General features: G+C 35.2%; 1 protein-coding gene across 6 annotated transcripts in view; it reads right to left on the bottom strand.

Annotated features, from left to right (window-relative positions):
• The window catches only part of ARID4B (AT-rich interaction domain 4B), a 125,512-nt gene that overhangs the window by 37,557 nt on the left and 65,680 nt on the right, over window positions 1-22,275 (bottom strand). For all 6 annotated transcript variants that reach the window (XM_082635110.1, XM_082635112.1, XM_082635113.1 and 3 more), the window contains exons 8-16: window positions 16,050-16,188; window positions 12,238-12,317; window positions 10,437-10,513; window positions 9,112-9,266; window positions 5,540-5,612; window positions 3,737-3,831; window positions 2,544-2,641; window positions 1,540-1,783; window positions 1,060-1,235 (exon numbers count right to left, since the gene is read on the bottom strand). In XM_082635110.1, coding sequence (XP_082491236.1) covers window positions 1,060-1,235; window positions 1,540-1,783; window positions 2,544-2,641; window positions 3,737-3,831; window positions 5,540-5,612; window positions 9,112-9,266; window positions 10,437-10,513; window positions 12,238-12,317; window positions 16,050-16,188 — 1,137 coding nt within the window. The remainder of the gene's footprint in view (window positions 1-1,059; window positions 1,236-1,539; window positions 1,784-2,543; window positions 2,642-3,736; window positions 3,832-5,539; window positions 5,613-9,111; window positions 9,267-10,436; window positions 10,514-12,237; window positions 12,318-16,049; window positions 16,189-22,275) is intronic.

The following is a 22,275-nucleotide window of genomic DNA, read 5'->3' as shown; positions in this document are numbered from 1 at the left end:
CCTTACGAAATTTCTTAATAGTTAAAATAGTCTCCAAGTAGCAGCAAGAGTACTTCAAATATACATTTAACACACACAGAAATATAGCCACGTAAAATGAACAAACACTTATACTATATTCATCTAAACCCAGTTTTGTTTCGTTTTTTCATGTATATTTGCATGTTGTGGCCAAAATTTCAGAAGAACACTAAAATGAGCAGAGATTTTAGGCAAAGAGCTGAATACTTACTAAGTTTCTTAATAGTTGAAATAATTTCCAATATCAGTAAGGAGTACTTGAAATACACATTTGTACACACAGATATATATATTACAAAGTATAATAAACACTTTTTACTATATTCATCTAAGCATGGTTTTTTCTCTTCCCTGCTTGTCTGCATGCTGTGGCCAAATTTCAGAAAAATACAAAAATGATCAAAAAAAATTTGGTTGTACTTATTTAAAAGAACCACTAACAATGGGAATATTTAGGTTTTTTAAACCTCAGACACAAAATCAGATGCCAAAGATCACCTATAAAATCCAGGGGTCCACTGTCAGTATAGACACTGCTAAATAATTCATTATCCCAAACTGACCAAAACAAGTAAATGCTACTACCACATAAAACACAACATAACAATTCTGGCTTTTTAAAAACTAATTACTAGCACTTTTCCATTCTTATTTTTTCCTTAAAAAATGGTTACAATTCTCAAAATCTAGAGCCAACATACCATCTACAAAACACTGGAGAAGGTCATCTTCCCAAATTTATATTATCTGGTTATCCAGCAAGGTTAAGGCAGTAAGAAGTGCTTTTCTCTAGCTCGAAATTTCATAAATTTCCATGATGAGAGCAAGAATAATGGATCAAAAATATGATCTTTTGCTACAAATTTGCATTAGTAGGGTCTCTGAAGGAGGCAAATATTATTTACATAATAAATGCAAATTTAAATCACTCATTTATTTTGTCAAATTTAGATTCATACATACACACACACATACAAAGAGCAAATTATAATAATTCATTCAGCCAAAATGCATCTTAACCAAAAACAAATTTCTTACCCAGATTTTGCTTTTTCTTCTTCAGCTTCTACCTTTATGCTGAGGGATTCATCTACCCCAGTTGTCTCATCATCTTTATCTTCCAGATTTTCATTTTCTTCTGTTTTTTTCACATTAACCTCTCTTTCCTGATCAGACTGTGTAGGTACAGATTCTGATAAATTCTTTTTACTTCCCTAGAAAAAGATCAGAGGAACTATACCAACAAAAGTAAAAACTGTCAACCTAATTCCATTATCTAATTGCTAGCAAAAGGAGGTACCAACGAATACTAACATTGAGAAAGTTATTTTAAGAAACTACTAAAACACTAGGCAAAAATAGCTAACAGCTATTTTGAACACAAAAATAGCACTTAATGAAGAAAGTGCATGAACAATAAAGTATAAAATTATATAATAAATTAACTATGTAATCTTTACAGAGGATGTAGAAAATGCACTAAAGAAGGCAAAGGACTATCAACAGTATCTTATTTACCAGAGAGGGCTGAATATTTTCCTTTCTTTCAATACCCTCTTCAGTAGGCTTTTCTTCTTTTGGTATTACATTCTCCTCCTCTTCAATCTTTATTTCTTTGATTTCTGGTTCGTTTTCTTCCTTAACTTTTATTTCTTTTACATTTTCACACTCCTTACAAGGCTTGTTAACAACTTTCTCTGGCAATGCCATCTGAAATTCAATATTGGCCGACCTACAGTACTCCTCAAAACCATATAAATATCTGGAAATATGAAAAGAAGTTACATTTGGGAAAACATTTTGAAATGTTACTGTAGAGTTGTAGTTCTTAAAATATGTGTTCATTTCTCCTGTTTAAGTGCTCAGATATTGAGCTATGCTAATATTCAAATTTATTCTAGCTTAGTTCTTCCCAATCTTTTTTACTCAAACCGAAACGTTTTTCAAAGAAAAATAAATTCATTAAAAAAAGATGCTAAAAGTGAAAAGACAGTCATCCTCTTAAATGTAGTAATTGTAACAACAGTAGCTATTAGAAGAATTAGTAATAGCATCTATTTGTTGAGCACTTCTTATATGCCAGGCACTGGCATGTAAAATTTCATTAACTCATCAGAGTAATCCTATGAGGCAAATAGTATCATCTCATTTAAAAAAAGAGGAAATTGAGGCTTGAGAGAATAAATGGTCCAAGGGCACAAAAAGCAAATAACCGGCAGAACCAGGACTCGAACCTGGGTTTATCTGACTTTAAAACTTTGGCATTAAAAAAAACTTTGGCATTTTAACTCCTACACATACTTTCCAAATTTACTTGGCCACAAAAACTTTCTTCACAGACACCCTCACAGATCTAGTATTCATGGAATACACTCTAGAAAACGCTATTATAGAGTGATTACTCTAGTAAAACTTTCTTGATTTCTTCTTAGAAGAAATTACTAGCCTCAGTTATATGGTAAATTCCATCCTGCTTTCTAGGTAAAATATTGAATATAGCTATATCAAGTACACCTACTTACTTTTTATAAGCACATTTAACATTGTATCCTGCCGCTGAATTTAAGACAGGGATTCCAAGATCTTGGTAGACTTGTTTCCAAACAGCTCCGCTTTCAATCTAACAGACAAAGTGAAATGAAAACTCCCAAATTAAAAGGTGGGAATGCAATAAAAGTTTGATAAATACTATATATATATGTGTATATGTGTATATGTGTATATATATATATGTGTGTGTGTGTGTGTCTGTGTGTGTGTATACACACAAATATTCCTATATTTGTTGGTTCCAGTCTGAAGGAATGAAAAATATCAATCTTGATAAATTCTAAATCAAAAATCTGGTTTACAACAATGTTTTAAAGTAAGTTTTGGTATTTTAACAAATCTCAGAGAATTACAAATGTTGAAATACTAGGCCATCTGACTTTTTTTTTTTTTTTTTGGCCACGCAGCACGGCATGCAGGATCCCACTTCCCCAACCAGGGATTGAACTGGTGCCCCCTGCAATGGAAGCACGGAGTCTTAACCACTGGAGCGCCAAGCAGTCCCCATTTGACTTTTAAAGAAACCCTGCTATATATAATAAATAAGAAAACATCCACATTCCTAAATCAAAATCTTAATGAAAAGACAGAGATAAAAAGTTTTAATGATGTATGATTTCCCATAAAATATATAAGCTAATAAATCAAAGCAATTTTATGAATCTTAGTAATGCAGAATACTTTTTTTTCCTCCAGAATAGCCATAACTGGATGGGCACCATACATCATGGCAACCTTAAGATAATTTCTTCAGTTCAACAAAGATCTTCTGCATATATATGCAAATAATATGTTTTCTACATATATAAGGCACAGTGGTAGAGATTAAGGATATAAAGAATATTAAGACAGATCCCTGCTCTCAATGACCTTACAGTCTAATGGAAAAGAGACAGAGAAAGGAAGAATTTCCACTAATATGGCTGTGTTATAACTCAGGTAGTTTATGAAAGTTTGACAAATTTAACAGTAAATCAGAAAGCTCATTTTTAAAAATCTTTAATTAAATTTAAATTTGGACTGAGGAAGCTAGCTGTTTCTAACTTGTACTCTCCATTTTCTTTTCCTTTTATTCTTAGGTTTTTATTAATAGACAATTTTAGATAATTTTTAGATGAGAAAACATGTATGCAAAACATGTTTCACTTTTGATCGTAATACTTACATTATCAAATCCTCCAAGTTTGTGTACAAGTCTGAATAACTTAAAGAGATTCAAATTTCGATATCCAAGTACAGGTCGCTTGTTAATGGGTGTGCCTATTAAAGGAAACACGAAATATATTAGAACGATGTTACATTTTTAACTTAAACTCTGAAAAGATTCAAACATTACCACCAAATATACATAGTGTAAAGTGTGTATATATGAGAAAAAAAATCCCTTGTTAATCAAAAACATGATACCTACTACTTAAACCCATTTCATTAAAAAATTTTTTTCCTATATCAGATTTTTGAAACCTTATTTATATGATTTCATCCGACTTTCATTCCCCTGATGAGCAAAAGAATAAATACTAAATGAAGCAAAATAAAATACCAACAAAAATTTTTAAAAATCAGGGTAACAAGGTTTGGTAGAACTGAAAAAAGTGTTGAGATAATTGATGGGCAACTGTGTCACAATTAGAGTTATGTTTATGATAATTCCTTTGTATTTTACTAATTTTCTACTATTCTAAAGAATAATTCTAGAATAAAGCTATAGTGTTGTTTATTCTAACATGAAAAAATGTAGAAGAACACTAAAACTATCAAACTGTTAGGATGTGGTAGAGAAAACAACAGGATAGAGATACACAACTTACTGCCCTTTCCAAAAAACATATGACTGGCATAATCACATTTTTCACTCTTTTCTAGTATTAGATTTTATTCATTTTCTTCACTTTTTTATTTACCTTACACAAAAAAGCTTAAGAAATAGCCTGCCTTCTTAGGCCAAGCCTCCATTCATACAAATAAATAATATAGGAATCAAGAACATTTTATATTGAAGAATAAAAAGATACCCACATTGTAGTAGCCACTATGATTTATGAGAGCAAAAAGAAGACCAAGCCAGCTTTTACTCAACAACAATACAAAACTGGATTAAAAAAAACATTAATTCACAGAGCACAGTAGCACTTTCAAGTATTATTCATTCATTTTGTCCTTCTCCTCAAGCTAGAAAGCTTTCTGCCTCTCACCACTCCTTTTCTAGCATCTTCCCAGGAAAGGAGAAACTATACTCTGAACAGCAGATAAGCAAGAGAGTAACAGGGCCATAGTTATTGGTGGACTAGGTCATCACTGCAAATTAAAAGTTATTGTTAGGTACCCATTCCTCTTTCCCCCAATGCCCGTATTTCTTAAACCACAAAAGCAGATTCGATAAGTTAAGCCCAGGCTCACCTTGAGACTTGGTCACCTTTCTCTATGGATGGTTTAATTCTGTTCTTAGTTCTATGTGGCTGGGTTATAAGAAGACTTATAAGGCCCATCTTAGAATGTGTGCTCGCTCGCTCTCTCTCTCTCTCTCTCTCACTCTCTCTCTCTCACTCACTCACTCACTCACACACACAAACAAACACACATGCTGGGAATAGCAAACAGTGATTTTAGAGAAGAGGCTTTTCTACAGGCATGTATGTAGGCTCAAATAAAATGGTACTCTGATACCCATTCTGCTACTGTTTCCTAGTGTAAGAGTTCTTTGGGGGGGTCCCATAAATGGGTGGGGGGACAGACAGGACAGCATACAGTAATTTATGGGTCCACAGCAATAATATCCATCAAAATACTGTCAAATTCCACATTCCACTTCCTATGTGACAGACACCATACTAGGGTGCTGGTGATTGGAAATCAAAAAGATAGCCATGATTACCAGTGACATGCAGCTTAATAAACAGAATTCTTATTTTAAGATATTAATTATCTGATACCTACATTAATGATGAATAAAAGAAAAAACACTCACCTCTATCTTCCATAAATTTGTACAACTGTTGAAGAAAGTTCTCCCTTTCCTCTGGAAATGGTTCTATTTCTTCCTAATTTTAGTCACAGAAGAAAAGAATATTATTTTCCTCAGTTAAGCATTTTACTAACACAAGTAGCTTTCCTACCAACAGCAAAGACTAATACTGGAATATTTCAAAGGCTTTTTACCAAATTAAAATTATTTCTTAACACTAAGCTATTCAAAACCAGAAAGCCTAGACATTTCATGCTTTACAGAGAAATATGTCCTAAAAGGTTATCTCAATAGTGACAATTCCAAATGTAAATGCTCATATAAGAAATGAGACCAGCAAAATGATTCATGAACTTTTTACCAGATCAGAGATCTAGTCCTTCATAGGACTAGGTCATAGGCTCAAGAAGACCTACTCTCACTTATATTAAATTGGGTCAGGGTTTACCATCAAAACTAACTCTATTATTGCTCCTCAAGGAACTGAACAAGTGTGGTTCCCATTAACTGCGACTACAATTATCCTTCATTATATACGGCCCCACTGTATAGTGCTTCGAGCGTATAAATTCAGTAAAGTGGGGAACAAACTTGATCTACAATACCTGAAGATTCAGACTTAGGGAAATCTTCAAGTAATAAAATAGTTCCCGAATTTATCAATTACAAGGGAGGGACTAGCTTCTTGCTGCTGTGGCCAGGGGCTGTGGCAGTAGGGAGCTGGTCCTGAAGCAACCTGCAAGGAGCAGGGTAGCAGGTGAGATGGAGGAACTCATCAATTCAGTGACTATCAAGCCATTCAACAATATTTAATGAGCACCGGTAAGTGTAGGCACCATGCAAGGTGCTGAGTCAAACAAAAGAGAAAAAAGCGATGGCACCTGCCATTACAGAACATGATCAGGAGTAACTGCAGAGGAAGTGATTCAAAATATACACCTAGGCTTTACAGTTACTCTGGCTGAAACAAATGTACGACTAACAGTAAAAGTTAGGAGCGTACTTTGCAACTGGTAGTCTAAATAAATCATTTTAATTTTAAAAATCATGAGCCTAAAGCCACTGTTTGAGTGAGATTTGCCTCTTTATTTTATAAGCTAGCAGAAAAAAGGAAGGAAGTTAAAGCAACAAAAACTCATGTTGATAAACTATTATGCTTGCTAATTGGGAAGAGAAGAATCAATGACAATTATTAGTTTGCTCAGGATAAATCTGTATTTCTCAACTTAAACATGGTCCACATACACTGGATTGTGGTAAGGTAGTCAGATGTAAGTCTAAGGAAATCTGTTTTCTAGATATTATCTTAAATGCTCCCAAGGTACAATATTTGACTTACATAAACTGTCAAATGTATTCCTGTTGCAACAAAATTTAAGTGAAGTTTGTATTTAACTTAAAAAAAAAAGTTTAAACTGGAAACCAGATCTGCTTTTACAAAAACATTTGTAAAACATAAATCTAAGCGACAGAAGTTTTGGTAACTAATACTTATTGAACATCTGTTACACGTTACACACTATGACAGAGTACAAATAAGACAGAGTCCCTACCATTGAGGAGCTTACAGATTAGTAGGAGAGAAAACAAATAGAAAATAAATATATGTACATATGTATGTACACATATATATGTAGGCAAAAATTTCTACAAGAATAGTAGTAGTTTATATTAGCAAATTGAGTGATTAACTTTTCCTAAGGTGAGGAAGGTGATAGTTCTCAGAGCGTTTCCCTTTACAGAGGGGGCATGTCAGTAGTATTTAAAAAACCGAACAGGACTGTGTCAGGCTGACGGGGGGAGGGCACTGTAGGCAGAGGAAGTGGTTTGTGCAGAGGTGAGTAGAAACGAGGTATGTAATTTGATGTTGCTGCAACATAATGTTCATAAGTAGATGGGTAGGGAGTTAGTTCCCTGGCAGTACAGTGGTTAGGACTCAGCACATTCACTTCTGTGGCCTGGGTTCAATCCCTGGTCAGGGAACTAAGATCCCGCAAGATGCACCACGCAGCAACCCCCCCCCCAAAAAAGTAGGAGGGTATACCAAGAGAAGTAATATAAAAAAAAGGCAGGGGTGGCCTTCCCTGGTGGCGCAGTGGTTGAGAGTCTGCCTGCTAATGCAGGGAACACAGGTTCGAGCCCTGGTCTGGGAGGATCCCACATGCTGCGGAGTGGCTAGGCCCGTGAGCCGCAACTACTGAGCCTGCACGTCTGGAGCCTGTGCTCCGCAACAAAAGAGGCCGCGATAGTGAAAGGCCCGCATACCGCAATGAAGAGTGGCCCCCACTAGCCACAACTAGAGAAAGCCCTTGCACAGAAACGAAGACCCAACACAGCAAAAATTAATTAATTAATAAACTCCTACCCCCTGCCAAAAAAAGTATAAAAAAAAAAAAGGCAGGGGTGGGACTACAAAGGGAGGTTCTAAAAGTGAAGCTTGATTTTCAGAGTGATAAGAAGCAACTGCAGAGGTTTTAAGCAAGGAACTGATGGCTCCAAGCGTTTTAAATAGAAGGCAGTAGGGAAGGAGACTGAAGCCTGCGAAACTTTTACACTACACACTGTCATAGATTACTATATTATAAAACATAAACTCTAAAACAATCCTATTTCATTACTAGTTGCTTACTACAGTTAAATGGCAGAATTTTATAACTTACCTAAATTATTACATATTAACTTATCTTTGTTTCCTAAAAACATTAAATACAATTCACTTCATGGTCACGTATTGCAGTTTCACTACCTGCACCATTCCCCCAATAACTCTGATAAAGTCGTCCAACAAACCATTAAAGAGCAATGTCACTAGTAATATTATGAGCATCTTCTCCCGGTACTTGTCATTGCTAGACCTAAAGTAACAGCTAAAATAAAATATAAATTTAGCTCCTTGATCCATATAAATTGACAGATGTCTTATTTATGATCTAATTAGAACTATCTACCCAGTTGTATTAGATAAAGTCATTTAAGATTCTCTGAATTAAAGAGATATTAATCTTTACTTTTTTTTTACTATTTATTCCTTTAATACTAGATGGAAGACATATTTTATACTTTACTAGGTATTTTAATAAAATATGTAGATGTAAACATACTATGAGGTGACAGCTGTCTACATGATGGTAAAAAGCATATGAAAGTAGGGTCTTCCTATATTAGGTAGGGATTTCCTTAACCATCTGATAAACAAAAAGCACAGCAAGATTAAGAAACATTTTTTTCCCTTTTTATTTTTTTAATTGAAGTATAGATGACATACAATATTATATTAATTTCAGGTGTACAACATATTGATTTGACACTTACATACATTATGGACTGAAGATTAAGAAATATTTTTTGAGGTTACTGAGATAACTATACTTAATATTTTTAATTTCACAAGACCATATTTCTGTTTTAAGGTAAGCAAGCAAACTACTTGATTATGATGAATATCACAAGCACAACTGTATTATGAAATACTTCTAATGCTAAAAATATTTAAGTGATTAATGACTTTAGCCAAATCCCAACTCACAAAGGAAACGTGTCCTTCATTTGAAAAGGCATTAACTATGTTTACTCACCTCCTCTTCACTGCTGTTATCCTCCTTTGCTTTTTCATCATCTTCCTCCTCCTCTTCTTCCTCTGCTTCACTGCTAGAACTATCTTCTTTCAATTCAGTCTTCCAGTTAGCAGGAATAGTTCTACTTTTGTGAAACTCAAGTGCCTGATCAAAGGCTGGAAAGAGACCATAAACTATATCAACTGGAGAAATTAAGACAACTGATTTGTCTAAAAATACTAACAGGATAAAGAAATAAAAAACTACTGTGCTGCCACCACTGACATTTATGGAGTGTTTGCTATGAGCTAGGCACTGTGCTAACTGCTTTTCCATGCAGCAACTCATTTAATCTTAACAGTCTTAGGCATTAGGCACCCATTTTATAGACGGCAAAACTGCTACCATTTGAAGGTGACTTAGGTTCAAACAAAGACAAGAGAAAAGGGGCAGTTTTCTTCTTTTAAATGAAAATTAAGAGTGTCTAGTAAAAAACACTTTAAGATAGGTAAATTTTTAATTGTTTTATCAAAAAAAAGAGATTATTAAACAGTATTATATACCAGGCACAGAGTCATTGTAATAACACACAATACCTGAAAATATACTATAAATATGTCCTCTACATTTTTCGTTAAGCCTGAATTTAAATTATATTAACAATTAGCTTAAACTAAAATTAGCTAGACAGTTATTCTCACTTTATAATGCATGGAAATAAATTCTAAGCCATAAATTCTTGATGATTTTTAACCGGTCTACATAGCATATTATTTGATTCAGTGAACATGGGCAAAGAAAAAATAAACAGCTATTTACAATGCTAAAAATCAGGTAAGAGATGCAATTATCACGTATTCCTTAATAAAATATAACTATGGTTATAAGAAATGCCAAATCAAAATTACTTTGATTCCTGTTTCTACCATCCTCAGGAACTAATATTTTATTTACTAGGCAAAAGCCAGACTACAGTAACAGCTGATGATATTGTTCTTTCCCATTTTTAGATTATTGTCCCAATTATAAGCTAAAAAAAAAGAAAAAGAATACCTGTGATAACAAAAGGCACGTGGGTTTACAAAAGTATAAGTCGCATAGAACCAAATGTAACTTTAAAGACTTAAAAAAATTTTTAAGACCAAAAGAATATTTAATCTTCAGAAATACTTTTTACTTTTTTTTTTTTTTGGCCATGCCACACGACTTGCAGGATCTTAGTTCCCCGACCAGGGATCAAACCCGGGCTCCAGCAGTGAAAGCTCCAGAGTCCTAACCACTGGACTGCCAGGGAATTCCCCATCAGTTTTTAAATTAACTATAATTTGTTCCAAGATTATCCTTACCTTGTTTTAATACAGCATCAGGCTTTGGTGCAGTGTCACTAGTAATTTCATGGACATCCTTTCTTGGTACTGAAGTACTATATTATTTTTTTAATTTTAAAGGAAAAAACCCACAAAAATACAACAGAGATTAATTAAGAGTCCAATTACCTACCACAGAAAGATACTGAAAACATGGGAATACTGACATTTACAATGAAAATGATTGCATACAGGGTTGCAAGTCCCAAATAAAATGCTAGGCAGGATGTTAAAATATGTAATCATCTACAGAAGGACCCCACCTTAAGAGATGTTTTATAAGCAACAAGGTATTCTCAAATATCAGAGGACTTAGCTAAATGCAATACTAAAAATACTGAAACACTGAAAATAATAAATTAAAATGTCTGGATAGCAGAATGCATCAATCCAATAAAAAATAAGTTAAATAGCAAGAATTGGCCATCATCTTAGGATAAGCACAAGAAATTACTAAATTTAAGACTGGAAGAACATGTACTATTTTATAATGTAAAATGTTCTTTTAACAATTTTTTTTAAACTGAATTCTAGGTTCACAAGCAAACTTCTAATATATAATTTAAGGTTTTTTCATGGAACTTAGCAACCGTAAGGAGGGGCTAGATGCAAGCAACTGGGAGAGGTTCATTCTATCATATACATCACGTATATTTCCTATTTTACACTAATAAATCATCATTCATCTTTTCTGCACTTGGTTTGTCTCAACCAAACCACAAAAGCCTAAAAACTATTCCAAATACATTTTTCAGCCTGCTTTTTTGAACTTTTTATTTAAAAATTTCAAATATATACAAAAGTAGACAAAACAGTACAATGAACTCCCACATATCCATTACCCAACTACAATAATCATTAACTCAGAGTCACTGTTTCGTTTATATCCCTACCTACCTCCTCCTCCCACCCCAACTGGATATTTTGAAGCAAATCCCAGACATTATATAATTTAATTTATAATATTTCATTACGGAGCTTTAAAAGAAAATTCTTCTAAAAATATAACCATATCATTATCACACATGTAAAAATTCACAGTAATTTCTTAATATCATCAAACCAGTATTCAATTTCAGTGTTCAAATTTCTCTGATTATCTCCATTTTGTGAAAGTGAGTTTCATATAGACTGTTTTTAAAAATCACATTTCAGAACTTGAAAACCCAAACACCAATCTTAAAGCATGATGATCCTTTTAAAGTATAGTTACCCAATAAGGCAAAATATAAAATACGGATTTTCTAGTCACACAATTCTTCAAGAAAGAAAAAAACACATAGTTTTTCAGTTCCAGAAAAGTTCTACATGAAAGGTCACTTTCTTAATACTTAACATACATTTATAGTAACTCATTTTAATCCTCAGCCTACTGCAGAAGTCGAATGTTACAAAACAGGGTAACACTAACCCATTTAGACATAATTAAAAATGACAGAAAATCCTAATAAGACATTCAAAAACAATAAATATATCAATATCAATCAAGTATTAGATGTGGTAGATATATCGAATTTTCCTCAATAAATCATCAGCTATTACACAGGCAAATACTGACAAATTAGACAGCAATTAGAGTCTAGTTTAGAAAAGACCAAATGAACAAGAAAAGACATATCATAAGACTACTATACTTAATGATAATATGAAAAATGATCATACTCTGAAACACTGTGTATGAGAAGGAAAAGCAAAAGGTCACTGGAAATAACTAATTTATAATTTACCATCCCAATCTGGAAAAACAGCATATTTTTCATACCAAGTGAATTATACTTACAATTTGCCATCTTTGAAAGATCGAACAAGAATATTGTCTTTTTTCACAGCAATTTCATCACTACAATCAGGACAAACCACCTTTTAAAAAAAGTGTGAAACTATTATAACTAAAAGCACATTTATAGATAGTTATATAAGTATCAATTATTTAAATCCTTTTCAAAACAGTTTCAGCTTAAAATTTAAAAACTAATTTTAGTTTGAGGGTAAACAGTTACACACACATGTGGGAACACACACAAGTAATTTTAAGTTTATATCCTTCCAGCTCTCTGGATTATCCACATTGTTTTCTGACACAGGCACGGTGTTGACAGCAGAACTGTGGCTATGACTAGCCTGAAGCTGTGGACCAAGTCTAGGCAGAAATAGAAAGCTGGAATGAGAGTAGCTCAGGAGTGGAAAAAGAGGGAGAGCTAGTCCTAACAAAGGGTCTGCAGCAGGGCTAAGAGAACAGCAGGACCAAAATGGAATCAGGTATCAGAACCTTAATCAGAGCAGTCTCTATCTTTAAAAAGACAGAGATGATGTTCTACTGATTATCTACATTTAAATATACACTTTAACACATGCTAAAATTTCTCCATAATATTACCCACTCTAAAAAGTAAGCATTTTAAACTGGGTACCTTCCTGGGGTCTGTATAAGATTTATTATGAACAAAATAAAAGATTAATTTTATTTGAAGTCATCTCAACTATTATTTAAAGTAAGGATAAAGCATGCCTTCCCAAAGGTAATACTAATGTAAGACACCTATAAATTTTTATTATTTTAATCCCGAGATAGCCCACTATATATACCAAGAACAATAGTATAGTTACAGTTTTTAATGAAAAATGGGCTAAGTAAGTATGACAGATTTCAGGACTGTCTCATTAGCTCTGAAAAATGACACAATAGTACATAAAGGCATGTAATCTCACCACAGGTTTGAGAGGAGTGAGAAACAGGTAAGTTCTAGTTCAGTCTTTAAAAGGTTAACAATTTCCATACTTGTAACTGCACTGCATTAAGCATTGCTTAAATGTTGATGGCATTATGAAATAATTCACTCATGAAAGTCTTTTACATGCGTTAGCATCTACGAAAACTTTCCTATCATTTCAATAAGGTCCAGAAGTAAGTACTTAATATCTGTTTATTCATTCATCCAGTCACTCTACAAATATTAACTATTTCATCAAGGTACCGTACTAGACCACAGAGGCCTAGTCAGTCACCGTTCCTCCCCACAATGAGCTTGTATTCTAGCTGGGAAGACAAGCACTAAACAAGTAAGTGCACATTTATTTAACTGCTATTGTGGTAAGTCTTTATCTAGGTGGTCAGGTACCACTTTCTTGAGGACACAACATTTAAGCTCAGCTTTGAAAGCTGAGTAGGAACTGGCTTGACGAAGGATGTATGTGTGTACACGTGTGTACCACAGGGCTGCGCTGCAAGCAGAGGAAACAGATTATGCAAAGGGCCTGACACAGCAAGCAGTGGAGCCCATTCCAGGAAGCAAAAGGTCAATGTAGCTAACTTTCTGCCTGGGCTGAATAAGTGAGGTAAGCAGAGTTCAGATCTGTCAATCTTGTATGCCATGTTAATTCTGAGGATAAAATCTAAACTCTTCAAGGGAAGGATCCAAAGCAAGATAATGTCATAATAGAATTGCCTTTTAAAAAATTACTTTGACTGTCATAAAGAAAATGGACCAGAGAAGGACAAGAGTTGGAAGAGATGAAGCTACTGCAAATCTTCCAGGTGAGAGATGGTGACCTGGATGTAAAGTGGTGCTGATGGTAAATTAAAGGAACAAGAAATAGTAGAGATAATTAGGGAAGTGCAGAGATGACAGAGAAAAGGATGCTTACATTTCTGCCTTGTGCAAATGGTGTCATTCACAGGGAGAGGAGACAATGGGTCATGTTTGGGAATGAGAGAGGAGAGAATAAATTTAGCTTCAGGCTTATTAAATTTTGAGGTGAATTAAATTTTGAGGTGACTAAAGGGCAGCCAAGTGGAGATAATGATAGATAGATACCCAGGTCCAGAGCTCAGAGCAGGGGTCTGAACTCTAAGCTATAAACTTGGGAGTAAACAGTCTAAATATCAGAGCTCTAAAACTGTGAGCCAAAAGCACACATTTTTTTCTTTCTCATGAGCTTAGGATTTTGAAAACCACACACGTGACAGCTTTGGCCAGTGCTGACAATGGCGTGTAAGTGGGTTCACTCTCCATTCTCTTACAGGAACTACAATCCACATTTTATCCCATTCACCCATGCATGTGATTTTCTTTGGTCCCTAAGACATTTCAGTTTATTATCTCTGCAACCAATGCTATAAAAGGGGATGAGATCACCCTAAAGAGAATACAATGTGATACATTCTGAACCTTAAACAACAACATTTAAAGCTTGGTTAAAGGAGAAACAGTAGAGGAAAATGAAAAAGAGGACTGCATGAGTCAGGGAAGCTAAGATTTCCTCCCCTTAAAATGGGGGTAAATACCACTTATGTTTCAGCCTCAATTAGGATTAAATAAGACCATGTGCTTACATGAACAAGCTAGCACAGGGCCTGGCCAGGGTAAGTGCTCAAAACATGGTGGCTATTAATAGTTCCTAGAAGTATGCAATTGTTCTCTAACATGATGTTACCAAGCAGTTGTTAAAATTTACTCAATTTATAAACACTAATTTTAAAAATAGAAATGCAAATACTATTTATGTGATTATGTCAAGATTGTTTGATTCAAAACACAATTTCACACTCTAGTTGACAAAAATTATTTATCACTTTCCAAAAGATCTCAAATTTGTGGGGAAGATAATATGTATCACTAATGCTAAGATTTTTAAAATAATGATAAAATCGTTGACTAAGCAGATTACTAACCTTTCAGTATTGTATATCTTTAAATATTTTTCTCATCATCAAGGAAACTATTTAGAAATTATGATGAGAGAATATTAATACTGAAAATACTAAAGTGCAAATTTTAATGTTCCTTTTGTTTTAGAAAAAGACACACAAAGCTCTTTTAAAACATGTTTTCAAAAGAAATTCTTTCAAAGAATCTTAGTGCTTTAGGAAAAAAGAAATGATCACATACACTTACACTTAAGTTTTTAGCTTGCCATTAACCCAAAGCTCAACAAGTTACTTAAACCTTCTAACACTCAGTTTCCTTATCTCTAAATGAGGATAAATAATACATACCTCATAATCAGCATAAAGACATTAGCACAATCCTTACACATAACAGGCATCCAATAAATGTGTAATGGATAGAAGGATATATGCAGAGGTACAAAGGTATCATAAAGTATTTATATTTATTAAAATAATTGCCCTCATCAGTTTTAATTATAACTGTAAGAGTTGACAATTATTGGGCACTTATTTTGTGCAAAACACTAAACACTTGGGATAAAGAATACAAAATGTTTACAAAAAGGATGAAAAATAGATATCATTTGTAGACAACAGTAGAAAACAAGATTCTGTTCTTCTTTTGCAGCCTTTTGCATGGTAGGTTTAGAAGTTTTAAAAGTTTGCATGAGGAATTTTTCACCCCAAATTGAGCAGTGTAACATACCTAGCCTCTAAAATTATCATGATTTTCATCCTTTCTCGGATGACTTCAGGAGTTCTTTGTACTCAGAAATAGCTTTCAAGGAATTTTGTGTGAACTGAATGATGCTAAAACCATTTCCCCATTTTGTACCTATGAAAAAACACTAGTAAGAAAATCAACTATTTTCTTCATGAACTTATATAGTTGAAAGTTAAACTTTCATACTGAAGTTACTCACCAATGCAGGAAACCATAGTGCTTTCTTTTTATCCAAACTAACGTAATCTACACATACAACTTTTCCTAGCAGCTCATCAATCTGTTTCCTATCATCCTCATCTTCATCACTGGAGGATGAAGAAGACTCTTCCTCTGGTCTAGGGAAAGAAAAAAAATGAAATATTTCTATTTATCTTCACAAAGAATAAGCACACCAAGCTGATGAGTACAGGTATTCTAGAAATCTTACCCCGTTTCCTACAACCTACAGAATGGCTAATTTAAATTTTTAAATAATTTTCTAAATTTCTAAAGAATAATAATTTTAAAAAGGTTATCATTAGGGCCTCCCTGGTGGCGCAGTGGTTGAGAGTCCGCCTGCCGATGCAGGGGATACGGGTTCGTGCCCCGGTCTGGGAGGATCCCATATGCCGCGGAGCGGCTGGGCCCGTGAGCCATGGCCGCTGGGCCTGCGCGTCCGGAGCCTGTGCTCCGCAACGGGGGAGGCCACAACAGTGAGAGGCCCGCATACCGCAAAAAAAAAAAAAAAAAAAAAAAAAAAGGTTATCATTAGAGGAAAGCAATCCATTTTCCTAAAAATCTTCTGGATTTATTTAGTGCTATTTTAAAAGATTAAGGGAAAGATCAGAACAGAATAACACTGGTCCCCAAATTCTCAAAAAGCTAATCCATATGAAGCATCCCAGTACTGCACTAAAATATACTAGATCCTCCTCTCAAATTAAAGGAATTCTGGAGATGGTAGTTTTACACTCCCAGTACAAAGCTAATTTTATTTATTTATTTATTTTGGCCACACCACACGGCTTACAGGATCTTCAGTTGCCCGACCAGGGAACTGAACCCGGGCCACCACAGTGAGAGCTCGGAGTCCTAACCATTGGACCGCCAGGGAATTCCTCCAAAGCTAATTTTAAAAAGGGGAAGGCAGATCTTTATTAATGGGGATCAGGCTGGGGAGAGGAAACACTCTGGTAAGAGATCACCATTGGTGTCTTTAGTATCAAATATACACAAACTACATATTCATAAGATGCACAATATGGTTCTTCTGTATTATGTTAAAAACTCCTTGGGCTTCCCTGGTGGCGCACTGGTTGGGAGTCCACCTGCCGATGCAGGGGACACAGGTTCGAGCCCCGGTCTGGGAGGATCCCACATGCCACGGAGTGGCTGGGCCTGTGAGCCATGGCCACTGAGCCTGCACGTCCAGAGCCTGTGCTCCGCAACGGGAGAGGCCACAACAGTGAGAGGCCCGTGTACCGCCAAAAAAAAAAAAGGAAAACAAAAACAAATTCTGAATCTGATTCCGAGAAAGCCCACAATTAGTGGTAAAGAAAACAGGTTCTAATAACTGTGCTCAAAATGCCCACAATAACTGTAGTGACCTAAATGGGAAGGAAATCCAAAAAAGAGGGGACATATGTATACGTATAGCTGATTCACTTTGTTGTACAGTAGAAACACAACATTGTAAAGCAACTATACTCCAATAAAAATTAAATGGGCTTTATGAATAAAAAAAAAATGCCCAGAATAAGTAATGATACTAAGAATGCTGAATAAATAGACTGCAAGAGAATGAGAAATATAATAAAATAAAAATGATATTTCTATAAAATAAAACAGGATGACAATATGTCATCCTTTTATATTTATATATTCCAATGTATTCCAATATAATTTATATATTCCAACGTAAATATAAAGGAAGCAAAACCTATTATAATACTATTAAACATTTTAGAGTGACAGGGGGAATATCACTATCTGATTTCAGTGATCACTCAATTAACCTAAAAATTGTCCTGTGATAAAAAAACAAAGCAGGGCTTCCCTGGTGGTGCAGTGGTTAAAAATCCACCTTGCAATGCAGGGGATATGGGTTCGAGCCCTGGTCCAGGAAGATCCCACATGCCGCAGAGCAACTAAGCCCATGCACCACAACTGCTGAGCCCACGTGCCACAACTACTGAAGCCCGCATGCCTAGAGCCCGTGCTCTGCAACAAGAGAAGCGCACCACAATGAGAAGCCCACGCACCGCAACGAAGAGTAGCGCCCGCTCGCTGCAACCAGAGAACAGCCCGCGCACAGCAACCAAGACCCAACGCAGCCAAAAACAATAAATAAAATAAATGAATTTTTTTAAAAAAGCAAATCTTCAAAATTTGCTACTGAGTAGAACTACTGTACTTCAAATGGCACTTAAAGCAGCTTAACCCTTACTTAGAAAGTAGGTAATAGGCAGCAAGAAAAACCAACACACCTTCATATTAGCAGAGCATAAAACCTTACAAATTGGCACAAAGCTTGGGATAATAATGACAGACTTCTCAAGTCTGATTTCTACTTGATTAGAAGAACTTCTCAAGGACAACACAACCAAACTTAAAACCGTAATTATTGCTTTTTTCAAAGTAGTCACAGAAGACTCATTCAGCTGGGATTTTATGGACACCCTTTATGCCATTATCATTAGCAAGACAGAAAGTCACAATGTCACAAATAACATTAATCAAATCCGTAAAACATAGAACGAGAAAACTGGGCCTTACTTGGCTAACAATGTCATCTGCAACAGTAATGAAAATTCTGATTTCTTTCAAAAGACTTAACAAATGTGAAGACTTCAGACACGAGAAAGTTATATATATAAAAATGTAAACTGACTGGCTACATAAAACATCCATCCACCTCCCATCATGTCCAGACTCCACTCCAAAACCATTCCCCACTCGTGGACTAGATTTCTTCCTCCCTCTCACCTACTCAAGCCTTTATTCCAGCAATGCTCGCTTCTCTCTCCTGTATCAATTTTTCTGCCTCTACTAGATTGAGTCCTACCAGTATAATGTTATTTCTAAGAAAATGCTGTTACTTCTCCCACTTAAAAAAACAGAAGATCCCCTGACCTCACTTTCTCCACCAACTACTCCTCCCCTTGGCAGAGAAACAGCCTAGGATGCTTTATCCCCAGAAATCTGGAAACTTTTTCACCTCCTCTAAGTGTCTGTTCAAATGTCACCTCAATTACGTTACTCTGATCACCTTATTCAAATTTATAACCTGCCCATCCCAATCCCCCCGCCCAACCTTACTCTTACTATTTCCACAGCACTTACAAATCTATCATACTACATAATTTACTTAATTCTTCTGTTTTTTTCTGTATTGTCCATCTCCCCGCATACAAGATAATGTAAGCTCTAAAGGCAGAGGGGTTTTTTTTGGCTACACCACAGGGAATGTGGGATCTTAGTTCCCCAACCAGATATCAAACCCATGCCCCCTGCAGTGGAAGCGCAGAGTCTTAACTCCGAGACCGCCACGGAAGTGCCCCGGAGGTTTTATAAATACCTGTTTTGTTCACTGATATATCCCAAGTACCTGAACAGTGCTTGGCACAGTGCAGATGCTCAATAAATATTTGTTGACTAAGTAAATGAACTGAATAGGTTTATTTTTTTTTACTGTGGTACTTTTGATTTCTATTTCTTCTGAAATCACAAAATGTATACAATCAGTATAATGTATACAACCAGTATTACCCATACCATTATACCTAAGGCTCCTTTTAACTTTACCTTTTAGTGGAGTTTAGCCAGGAAATTGTTTGCCTAAGACTAGTACTCAATAAACTGGTATACTAAAATAAATGAGCATCAGAAATATGTTAAGGGAGCAAAGATAGAACAAGCAGAGAGTCTGCTTGGTGTTTATTCCCCTCTGACATTGTTGCTTCTCTGGTACCAGGTATGTGTTTATAGAGCCACAACAAAATAACGTACTGTCTCTGAAATAATGTCTGATGATGCCACTGGAAACAAAGCTAATTACATGAGAATGTTTACTAAACAAACTAACAGCTAGACACTTAAAGCTGATCACACATCACTATTGACTGTAAATTAATTGTAAATCAAGTAAGAAGAACTTTAGACAAGACACTTGCCAAAGAATATCAAATGATGAGCTACAAATATAAAATTGAGCCAGAAACTGCAGAGGCTCAATCTCTGAAATGCAATTCAGACTTCAATGATCCTTATTCTTTCAAACAACTAACTCAGTTTCAAATTTTGTACATTAAATTAAAAATCTGTATTAGTCAGTATCAGGAAGACTGAAAACGTGTAGCTTCTTAGAGATTAAAACATATAGAACATAAGAACATGTACGGACTTAATAAAAGGGTTTTAATTTTTTCCCAATTTTTATCAAGAAGGAAACTAGAATCAAATTCTCATATCAGAATAAAGCAGTGAATAATAAAAAGAACTTCTGGACTTAGATAGTGGTGCTGGTTGTAAAAATGTTGTGAATATACTAAAAAACACTGACAGTGAATACTTTAAAAGGGTGAATTTTACATGTGAATTATACCTCAATAAAAAAAAATTTTTTTTAGGGCTTCCCTGGTGGCACAGTGGTTGAGAGTCTGCCTGCCGATGCAGGGGACACGGGTTCGTGCCCCGGTCCGGGAAGATCCCACATACCGCGGAGCGGCTGGGCCCGTGAGCCATGGCCGCTGAGCCTGCGCGTCCGGAGCCTGTGCTCCGCAATGGGAGAGGCCACAGCAGTGAGAGGCCCGCGTACCGCAAAAAAAAAAAAAAAAAAAAAAAAAAAAATTGTTAAAGGTCTGCAGACCTGTATACCAGGTACAAATCACTAGTTTACTGGGTAAACCTTAGCACTGTCACTGGGTAGAACCTGTACCCACAAATAATCTCTAACAAGTATCATTATAAGCCTTATTATGCTTTATCCTTTTTCTGAAAGATAACAGCAAGTAGACTACCTTCCTACAATAGCAGTTGCATATATACTTTTGCCAGGTTATTGGAAAAAACTTTTGAGGGAGAGGGTCACAAATACTTCTATAATTTCAGAATTCTATTCTTTAGGTAGAATCAAAGAAAACCTCTGCATACAATGTAAATTGTAAGGGCAAAATTCACTCAAGTTATACATAATCAAAAGGATCAATAACTTGCTTTAAAAAAATTAAGCTAGAGGATGATAATCTTTGAAAAACAAAATATCTGAATATATTAGGACTAAAAGCAGAATATAAATAAAACAATTAAAGGAAGGTATCAAAAATAATTTTGGAATAGCTGGAGGCAGATCAACTGGTATGTGGATTAACAGTTCTTAAAAGAAAACAAAGGTAGTGATATATCATTGCAACAGTGGAGTCCGGGGAATCCTGGGAAGAGATAACCTTATCTATCTTTGTACAAATTTTAAATGGCAATCAGAGAACCATAATGAAGACCTTTTTGAGTTGAGTAATGGAAGAGGAAATGAAGGTCAGATAAATGACCTTAAGATCCAGGTTCCAGACTTTGTTGCAGAAAATCACTCTGAAGAAAGGGGAGAAAGAACTTTGAGGAAGCGTAATTTAAGGAGATGGGCACTTTAAACTGTGGTACTTGCCTGTGGCACTTACACACCAAGGCTTAAAGCACTAAGCATGAACATCATGACGTCTCTTGGCAGTGAGAAAGACTACAGTAGTGAGGCGGAAGGAACAGCAAGCAAAGTAAGACTGCAGATGGGCTGCGCTTCATTTCCAACAGTAGTAACTCTCAACCTTTCGCCTGCCTTCATACTTTGCACATGTACAACACGATCCTAACAGCAAATCTTTCATTACACACAGATTCTCAACAGGAAAATCGCTAACTTAGAATGTTTGCTAGAGTCTTTAGAAAGCAAAGATAAACTTGCTCAGTGACAACTGCATGCTTTCTTCTCATATACAAGAAAGGGAGACCTCAGCTAAGAAACATAGCAGACATTTTAACAGACTATAATTTTCGGTCTTTTTTTGGGGGAGCCGCACTACACGGCTTGTGGGATCTTAGTTTCCCGACGAGGAACTGAACCTAGGCCCTCGGCATTGAAAGCACGGAGTCCTAACCACTGGACCACCACGGAATTCCCGTTTGGTCCTTTTTGTAGACCATTCTATGTGATATTCCATAAATTATCTTATTTAAAAAATTTTTTTACACTTCTGGATGACATTTGTAGAAAGGTAAAATATGTTAAATATTAGATGCAATTTTTTTCAAAATTGAAAGAATTCTTGATTCAAAAACTGTTTTCCCTATAATATGTATATAATACATAATACAGGAATACTGTTTTTAAATTCATAAAATATAGCCAAAAACAGTCCTTCCTGTCGGACATAAGCACTAGTAAGCAGAATTTT

The sequence above is a fragment of the Mesoplodon mirus genome (assembly GCF_964341445.2).
Source record: "Mesoplodon mirus genome assembly, chromosome: 2".
NCBI classification, from domain to species: Eukaryota; Metazoa; Chordata; class Mammalia; order Artiodactyla; family Ziphiidae; genus Mesoplodon; species Mesoplodon mirus.
This window is presented reverse-complemented; position numbering and strand designations above follow the sequence as displayed.